General features: G+C 39.1%; 1 protein-coding gene across 1 annotated transcript; it reads left to right on the top strand.

The window, feature by feature from the left end:
- Positions 1-230: 230 nt before the first annotated feature.
- On the top strand, positions 231-5,325 carry LOC147427276 (AP2-like ethylene-responsive transcription factor PLT2). Its single transcript, XM_086498287.1, has 10 exons — positions 231-347; positions 1,040-1,082; positions 2,134-2,293; positions 2,397-2,467; positions 2,723-2,731; positions 3,520-3,608; positions 3,787-3,860; positions 3,952-4,002; positions 4,628-4,707; positions 4,928-5,325. Exons 1-10 carry the CDS (start codon positions 231-233, stop codon positions 5,122-5,124), a joined length of 891 nt encoding a protein of 296 aa, XP_086354413.1. The 3' UTR covers positions 5,125-5,325.
- The last annotated feature ends 4,888 nt before the right edge of the window (positions 5,326-10,213 follow it).

The raw sequence follows: 10,213 nt of genomic DNA on the forward strand, positions 1-10,213 counted from the left end.
ACAACTAGAGGTGTTTTGGGAATTTTGAAAACTTTAAAGGGCATTTTGGGAATTTATGAGAAAATATTCAGGGTATTTTGAGAATTTTTGGAAATATTTAATCTCACAACTTTTAGGAGTTTTGAAAAATTTGAAGGGAGTTTATGAGAAAATATTGAGGGTATTTTGGGAGGGATTGTATGCTTGTTTTTTTTTAAAAGACATAAAGCACTAACACTGGGAGGGTGAAAATGGAAGGGTGGGCTGCCAACATGGAGGGCGTAAGTGGTATTGGCATGGTTTTTCTTTCATGTGCTGCCAGCTTGCAAGAAACTTTTTCGCTGCGCGTTGTGAACGGGCGATCTGACGTATGCTTCCGGGATTGGCTGCCAGCAAGGTCTTGTTTGCTGCCGCCACCCATTGTGAACCTGCCTTGAGCTACAAAAGTGAGGTTTGAGCCCACACGTAACCATCAGTTTTTGGCTCTCTATCTAACACAATCAAACCCAATTGGCCGCGAGCTCTTTGTTGCGCATTGCCACCAAACTTGAACCTCTATAGACCTAAGACTTCTCTTTGTTTTATTGTCTAAGTTTAGCAATCTTGACCAAACCATGATGGGTAGAAGCACGCACATATAATATGTAGTCCCGTCAATAATTTGATCATCATGTGTTAATGCTAGTGTGAAATTCTATCATTGGGTAGCAATAGTGCATATTTTACTTTTGGTACGATTGTATAGGCCTAGCCAAGTGCAAGCACGGAAAGGCTATTGGGCACACCATTCATGCACAAGGTGATTTTGTAAGGGGATCGTGAGAGAAAAGTCATGGATGACTCATGCTATAAAGAAGAAAGGTAAAAGAGAGAAATGTCATTTCCAACTAGTGAAAAGTTGGATGTATGTGGGCACTCGTCGTTGTGTGTGTGGTCAATCATGGGAGGGAAATACACTTAGCTTAGTGCATCGAGAGAGAGAGAGAGAGAGAGAGAGAGAGAGAGAGCCCTATGCTCCTTATAAATCCTTGGTACACCCCTCCTTGTTGATGCAAGTAAGGCTTACAAGCTATTCAACTTGCTCTTGTTATCTTCTAATTCAGGTACTGCACTGCCCACCTCTTCCATCCTTGTATTTGAAGGGCTCCCAATTGTTTAGAATGATATACAGCGTAAAGTAATACCCTTCTCTATGGTCCAAAGGTACATTTTCGTTTTGCCCTTCTAATAACAAAATTTGTCAATTATTATAAGTCACTTTTTATAAGTTAGTGACATGTTCATTGAAGAATATAAGAAGGCAGTGTATTTGGTGAACAATATATATATTAGCAGAATTTTTATAAGCCTTTGTGTGGCTCAAAACATTCTCCACTGCAGTTTTGAAAATACACGAAGACTAGAAGAGACTATTAATTTCCCATTTTCATTCTTATAGCATGTCCTTGTTTCTAAATTAGATGGCCATCTTGATGTTTTTCCCTTTCATTGATGGGTACCTTATTTTATTCCCCTTTCCTAAACATGTGCAATTTTTACGCAAGCCCTTATAATGAAAAACGCATGAAGATTCTACCTTCGTACTGCAAAAGAATGCCTTGAGAGGGGCAGATGGACATCAAATCGTATCACCATGTAGCAGTAACATCAACATATGTGGAAATGATTGCTAAAAAGGGTCCTGTGATGAGGCTTACTTGCACTTAACTAGAAGGCTTGAGGCTTGCAAAAAGATTTTAGAATGGAGACATAGCATATCTAGGCATTACATAACTGCACATACATATATGTCTACATACATATATATATATACATATATATATATATATATATGTGTGTGTGTGTGTGTGTGTGTGTGTGTGTGTGTGTGTGTGTGTGTTGTCTACACACACACACACATATACATACACACACACACACACACACACATATATATATATATATATATATATATATATATATATGTGCATACATACATATATATAAAACATACACACACACACACACACACATATATATATATATATGTGCATACATACATATACATACACACACACACACACACACACACACACACACATATATATATATATATATATATATATAGAGAGAGAGAGAGAGAGAGAGAGAGAGAGAGAGAGAGATCCTTTGTAGGTGAAGAAGGGGGTTGGGGAGAACGTCTGGATGCCACACTATCATACCCTCAACAAGCACAAGCAATGCAATCAACTACTTGTACTCGCAATAGGAAAGGAAAAGAGCCAATGAAGGCCCCTAAGACTGCACATTTGCACCCTTACTGTGGAGTTTCAAGGTGTGTAAAAGGCTTCTTAGCTTGTAAATGTGATGCCTCCTTAGCAGGAAAGAGTCTCATCTCTTCTTCTATGTATCTTTTCTCCTCTTTGGTTGCATCAAAGGCATTGTTGGTATAAGCACTATCGCGCTTATTTGTGCGAGAGACCCGAGAAGGCATCCAAGACTAGACAAGGTAAAGAGGGAAACAATTTGAATACATGCAAGTGCTTCGTTATTTTTTAATTTTGAATTTCTTTTGGGCTGCAATGTGCTTGATAATTGTTTTAACAATTGAATATCCATAACAAGAAGGCTCAGGACAAGAAAATGTTTCACAAACAACTTACTTAATCAAATTACTTTTTTTGTTCATGTGCTACATGGCGGGCCTTCTTGATTGCGGATATGGCATGGCTGATATGATTACAACCATGTTAAATTATTGCAGTTTATCTAGGTAAGCCCAATATCCTACACAGTCAAGAGCAGTGTTCGGGAAAACTCATTTTTCCAAGCATACAAATTTCCTTTCCTTCAGTTTGCCAAGAGGAAATTTTAGAAAATTAAGGGTATTTTTTGGGTTTTTACACTATTTTTTCTCTATTTTGGGACAGGATTTCTCCTTTCCCCCTTGCCCTCAATCGGCATTTTTGAAATTGGAAACGACACGACATTAAGTTGAGACACATTTTTCATGAACACTGGTCAAGAGTTACATATATAAGCTCATCAAGGCTCGCCAAAAATATTTTTTTAAATCACAAAGAAAAACATGAGGCATTGAATATATGTAAAACTACTATGACTTGTCTGTTTGAACTGTCCAAAATTTTAACACACTCTTTTTTCTATTCAATTTCTTTTTTTTTTTTTTTGTGAAGCACCTTAAATGATACCCCTCTATAAATGAAAATGTGACTTATTTTTTGGAAATAGAAATATCACGTTTTGTTGAACGCACATGATAGGTACATATATTTTAGGTACAATCCAAATTCACCTACTTGCTGGTTTTTAAAGCAAACATGTGAAATTTGGCGAGTTTCTTCAAGGCAAAGCTAAGAATCTTGCAATTTTAACTAATGAAAAGTACACTAAAGACCAATTTTTTTCCGGAACAATGATGCTCATGCTCAAGCACACACAATAAAACATATTATATGAAGGAAAATATTATAACTATTTTATGCTCTCATCACAATCTAAACATAATTGGATGTTGTCAACCTACTGGGATAATCTTAGGTGTCTATGAAAATGCTGAGGAGGCAGCTCGAGCTCATGATCGTGCTGCTCTCAAATATTGGGGTCCTCATGCCGTGTTAAATTTTCAAGTGAGTTTGTATAAAATCTCTCTCTCTCTCTCTCTCTCTCTCTCTCTCTCTCTCTCTCTCTCTATATATATATATATATATATATATATATATAATATAACATATGTATATATATGTATGTATGTATGTATGTATGCAAATTCCTTTCTTGTAAATCTCTCTTTCATTGCCTACACAGGTGAATGATTACCTGAAAGATATTGAAGAAATGCAAGCCATGACAAAGGAGGAGTACGTCGTGAGTTTGATAAGGTATTCCACAACTCACATGTTAATTAGAACTAAAGTAAGTTCTTATCTCCCATTATTACAAACTCGATCAGTGTTTTTCTTTAACATGCAGAAATAGTGGTGGCTTTGCAAAGGGTGCATCTAAGTATAGAGGAGTATCTAGGTACACACCACTGAAACTGACTACATTTGGTTATTTTGTGTAGAAAGAATTCTTTTCTGTAGAAAGGGTGCATCTAAGTACAGAGGAGTACACACCACTAAAGCTGACTGGCGTTTGGGTATTTTGTGTAGAAAGAATTATTTCGGTGTGATTTTTGGACTTTGTGATAAACAAAACTACATATTTTGCTACTAGCATATGGTGTCGCCTTCGACGGCGGCACCATTTTTAGAAAAGTGGTCCAGAATAGTGAGCACTTGTGTCTGCACAGGGAGAGCATGGCATGGCATGTGGAGGAGGGACTACCGGAATTCCTCCTCCTGATAGGTAGTATATGTTTAATCTTTTTATTGGTAAATGCAAAAATCAGAGGGTAGCAATAAGCTAGGTTAGCACTTCATATAAACTTATCTTTGCATTGTTTGTGTCTATGTGTGCTTGTAGCTTTTTGGTGGTGGTGGGCTTTTGTGGTTTTGGTAGAGAGGGGGAGAGAACACGAAGAGACTTTCTTGTCGTTATATCAATTAAACACCAAATGAATAACTTTCTTGTCATTATATCAATTACTTTGATTAACAATATCATCTTGTAATATTGAACACTATATCTCTTTCCATACTTTTAGGCGACATAATAAGCATGGAGGCTGGCAAGCTCGGATTAAAAAGTGTGCTGGCTACAAAGACATCTACCTGCCAACATTTGGTATTTTTTTTTATAGAAATTTACTTTTCTTACAAAAAAAAAGCAGAAAATACATATGGTAAAGCATACATGATAGGATGATGTAGGTACCATCGACGACATGGATCATCGATTATTTATTTCTTGACTTGCATGCGGATATTCAAAAGTGCACATAGTTCATGTTTTAGCACAAAATAGGCTCACATTTTGACACTATGTTAGTGGGTGCTATTTCTAGCAACTGAAGAAGAGGCTGCAACTGCGTATGACATCATTGCCCTCAAATTTCGCGGCACCAAAGCTGTCACAAATTTCTCCATTCAAAATTATGACATTCTTGAGATCCTGGAAAGTGATTGCTTTGCCTTTGATAAACTTATTCCTGAAGCATGCATGCATGATCGATGCAACAACAATGACAAGGACCCCATGTAAAGAACACAACAACAACAGGGACTCAAATCTCCACAATAATCATGCAACAAGCCAAAATAATAAGGAGCCAATTTCTCACAATAGTTATGTAACACAACAAAACATCTTGCCTAAGATAATGTATTAAGATCAACAAGCAATTTTGCAATGCTCACTAGAATGAGCTATCTTCTATTGGAATAGACAAAAAAATGTGCATCACAGGCTCTTGCAAAACCATTCCCATGAGCTTCAAACCGTCATATGCAGAATGTGGAAAATATGTTTGCAACAAAATATATTGTTCATGGCTGACAAAAATAGCAAGAAGTTAGATCTACTAGCTTGAAATGCCAAAATGGAGCACTTTCTAGCTACAAAAACGATACATTTTGTGTGAGTATTGCTTTGAAGCTTTTAAACAACGTGAAAAAAGACCATTGAAAGACATTTTTAAGACAATCCTCTCATAATGCAAGGCCATAGAATGACTTTGCTTTTTTAGGTAATGAATATGAATTGTGCTAGTGTAGTGCTTAGCATTGCCTAGTTTGGATCTCTCCTTGAAACCTAGTTATGATCATAATTTGATTAGGTTTAATGCACATTGTTTACACTAGTAAAACGGAGGCACCTTCGGCGGTGGCATGGACCCTCTTTACCCTCAAGCTCCTCACTCTTGACAAATTTCGTAAAAGAAGATCAAGAAAAGTACACACACACTGTCTCTCTCTGTGGTATTCATAAGGTGTGAATGAAACTTTCTTAATTAAGTTATATCTGTATGACCTTAATTAGTTTTTTCATAGTTAGCACAGATGAGAAGGGCTTGTTGAAGTAGTTGCACGGATGAACTTGCAAACGGATTGGATAGGGGCATGGGGAGTGTAGCCTCTCTCTCTCTCTCTCTCTCTCTCTCTCTCTCTCTCTCTCTCTCTCTCTCTCTCTCTCTCTCTCTCTCTCTCATTTGTATCATACTGGAAGCCTACGCTATAACCTCATGAGCGGTCAAAGCGTTTGGAGTGGGTAGACCTCCAAGCATGGTGATGATGGTGCACAGGTAAACGAAGAGACATTGCATTGAGAGAGAGAGAGAGAGAGAGAGAGAGAGAGAGAGAGGCATACATATGTTGGAATTAGGGTTGCAGAGAAACACACACAGCTTGGAGAAGACCAAGGAAGCTCAAGGCACACAACAGAGAGTGTATTACTCAGTGTGCAATGGAAAGATAGATAGCCCTAGAATGAATGGGCGTATATATAATGCACGGAGGAAAAAACCTCCTAGAGAGGGAAAAAATGCCTCGGTGGCCCCCTAAGTGTGTTCACACACATCACTACCACATGTATATGATAACAAATCCTCCCTGGAGTGTGATGCGGTCAACGAGATCTGGCATGTGAGTAAAGGGAAGTGCCATGCCCTGAGGACATGATCAGTCCACAAAGGGGAGTAAGCCCAAAGATTTGTGGGAAGCTTCTCACTTCTCATGAGACAATGCCTTTGTGAAAAGATCAGCAAGGTTCTTCTGTGTTGGCACATAAGCCAAGTTGTTCTCTCCTGCTGAGAGCCTCTCCTTGACATAGTGGTAATGCACCTCAATGTGCTTTGTGTGAGCATGAAAAGCTGGGCTCCTCGCAACTGCCAATGTGCTCTGACTGTCAATGTAAACAGTGCTGGCAGTGTCCTGACCAACACCCAAATCATCCATAAGGCGTCTGAGCCATACAAACTCAACCGTAGCTGTGAAGATTGCCCTGTACTCAGCCTCACAGCTAGAAGTGGCCACAATAGGTTGCTTCTTGCTCAACCATGATATACATGAACTACCAAGCATGAAACAAAACCACTCGCAAAACCACTTGTGGACACTAGCGTGTCAAAACAACCAGCCCAATCTAAGTCCAAAAAAGCATGTAATTCTGGCGGCAATGACCCCCCCTGGGAGAAAACAAGCCAAGATGTAAACTGCCACTCAAGTAGCGGAAAATCCTCTTGACAGCCTGCTAATGATTAGACCCTGGGCTATGCATTGATCTGCTGACCTATGAGACTGCAAACTGAATATCCGGCCTCGTGTTGCATTCTAGTATGAGGCTGCCAACAGCAGTTTGGTAAAGAGTACCATCAGCAAGATCACCAGCACCTGTGACTCAACTTCAAACCTGTTTCCATGGGCTTGGCAATATGTTTGCAATCCTCAAGTCCAAACTTACATAGCAATGTCTCTATGTAACTTTTCTGACACAAGGAAATACCACCATCACACTGCTTAAACTCTATGCCAAGTAATGATCCAACAGCCCCAAATCTTTCATCTTGAAAGTAGCATTCAAATCAGCCTTAAATTCAACAATATGTGCCTCATTGGGACCAGTAATCAACAAATCATCCACATAAAGAACAACAATGAGAAGTACATTGCCCTCACACTTGACATACAATGCGCTTTATGTTGGCCTGTTACGAAAGCCTCGTTTGACCAAATGAGTGTCAGCTCTCTCATACCAAGCACAACGAGATTGCTTCAACCCATACAAAGCCTTCTTACATCTACACACTTTTTCCTCTTGTCCTTTCTTGACAAAACCGCAAGGCTGCGTTATATAAATCTCCTCAAATATGTCACCATTCAAGAAAACAGTAACAATGTCCGACTCATGTACATCCCAACCAAAATGAGCTGCCAATACACATAGAAAATGAACAGTAGTCATACGACAAGTGGGAGCAAAATTTTATTCATAATTTATGCCTTTTTGTTGTGCATAGCGTTTTGCAACAAGTCGAGCCTTATGGCAATCAACCTCACCGTGATGCTTGCGTTTCAACTTGTAAACCCACTTTGTACCAATGGCCTTTTTTCTAGGAGGCAAATCACATAAAGTCCATGTGTCATTTTCTATAAGTGCATCATATTCTGATTGCATGGCAGCCATCCAATTTTTTGAATTATGTGCTTCATCAAAAGATAGAGGTTCCTCAACATCATGTAAGCTAGACACAACCAAAGCATGACAATCTGATGCATAAAAGGCATAGCGAGAACCTGAACGAGTGTAGCTAGACAAAGGTGCATCCAATTTACTATCACGCAAAGTGTGCACCAAGCATTTTGGCATACCTCTAGTCTGCTCATTTTCAGCCCTTTCCTCATCAAGTACATCATGTACATCTGCATCAGTATAATAGGCTGATCTGTAACATTTTCAGAAACCCCATAGGCTGTACATTTGCCTCATTGGAATTTACATTCGTACTTCCACCACTGAAAAGAGGCAACAAAGTGTCATAAATGTCATGTGAGCTTACATTACTGTCTCTAGAACATGACAGCAAAGGCTGAACAGAATCTTCCACAAACACAACATCAAGTGAGACCAAAATACACTTTGTTTGTGGGTGGTACAATCTGTAACCTTTGCTTTCAACACTATAACCAACAAAAATACATTTGATAGCCTTATCATCCAATTTTGTGCGATGCGCTTGTGGCACTAAACCATAAGCCAAACAACCAAAAACACACATGTGCTCAATAGATGGATTTCTATCGCCATGCTTCATATGGAGTCATAGACTGCAACGCTTTTGTAGGACACCTGCTGAGTACATAAGTGGTACACATGACAGCCTTGAGGGTAAATGAATGTGGTAAAGCTTGACTCTTGACCATACATCTTGCCATTTCCGTAAGAGACCTATTTTCCCTCTCAACAACACCATTTTGCTGAGGAGTATACGGTACTGTACATTGGTGTTTTATCGCACGACTAGCCAAAAATGCATTTAATTCATGAGACATATACTCCCCCCCTTCATCAGAACGGAGGGTGCCCATAGTAGATTTCGAGACATTTTTAGCCATAGCAATAAATTTCTTGAAGCACATGAACAATTCGGACTTAGCTTTCAACAGATATAGCCATGCATGCCTAGAGTAGTCATCAATAAAAGTCACGAAGTACAAGTAATTTCCCAAGGACGGAGTTTGCATAGCCCCACAAACATCACTATGCACAAGGTGCAATCTACGTGTAGCATGAACTGAACCATCCTTTGGAAACTTAGCACGCTGCATTTTACCCAAAATACAACGTTCACAAACATGTTTGACAGGAGCTTCAAGAGGTGGCAAAGAAGAAACCATATAAGATTTTTGCAAACGCAGCAAATTGGCAAAATTCAGATGCCCAAAATGTGCATGCCATAGTTTTGCATATGAAATAGCCCTTGAATCTGCAACTAAATTTACAAAATTTTGTCCACGCTTGTCATACAAAGTGAGCTTATACAGCCCACGACACAAAAGGTCAGATGCAACAATTTCATCACCAAAACTGAGATCATGAACTGTACATCTGTCATCCACAAATTTGACTACAAGTCCAAGTCTAGCAAGTGCAAATACAGACAAAAGATTCTTCTTGATCCCAGGTACATAAAGTGCATCGACAAGTGTGAAAGAACTTCCATTTGCAGCAGTAAGCACAATCTTTCCGACTCCCTGAACCGGATAAGAGGCATTGTTGGCACAAGTGACTGAATTCCCATAAGGGACAGACTCCAAAGAGGTGAACAATTCACGATGTGCTGTAATGTGCTTTGTAGCACCATTGTCAAAATACCACACCTGTGAATCTGTAGCAACTCACATACATGCATCATGGACAATAGGATCATAAGTGCACTCTGCACTAAATTCCCATTCTGCATCAACATCAGCATCACAATCTCCTTTGACAGAAGACTCTACAATCGCTGCACTTGTATTGGACCCTATATTGGATCCAGCCTCTTTCTTCTTAGACTCTTTTGCCTTCAATTTTGGACACTGCTTGATCAAGTGATCATTAGCTTTACAATAATGGCAACGTATCTTCTTTTGCCCTTATCACCAGAATTGCCAGACGAAGTGCTTCCAGCATTAGGAACATAAGTTTCTCCACTCGTAGCAGAACCATAAGAAATGGTTACATTGATGTTCCCACCTTTTCTTTGAGTTGCAATAAAAGCCCGTTCAAATGCACGTTGCCTAGTCTTGTTTCTTTTGGAAAGTGACTCTTGCAATAGCAATGTGCATAATGCATCAAACTTGACAACTTCAGG

Source organism: Adiantum capillus-veneris, chromosome 24 (assembly GCF_014529385.1).
Source record: "Adiantum capillus-veneris isolate H3 chromosome 24, ASM1452938v2, whole genome shotgun sequence".
Classification (NCBI taxonomy): Eukaryota; Viridiplantae; Streptophyta; class Polypodiopsida; order Polypodiales; family Pteridaceae; genus Adiantum; species Adiantum capillus-veneris.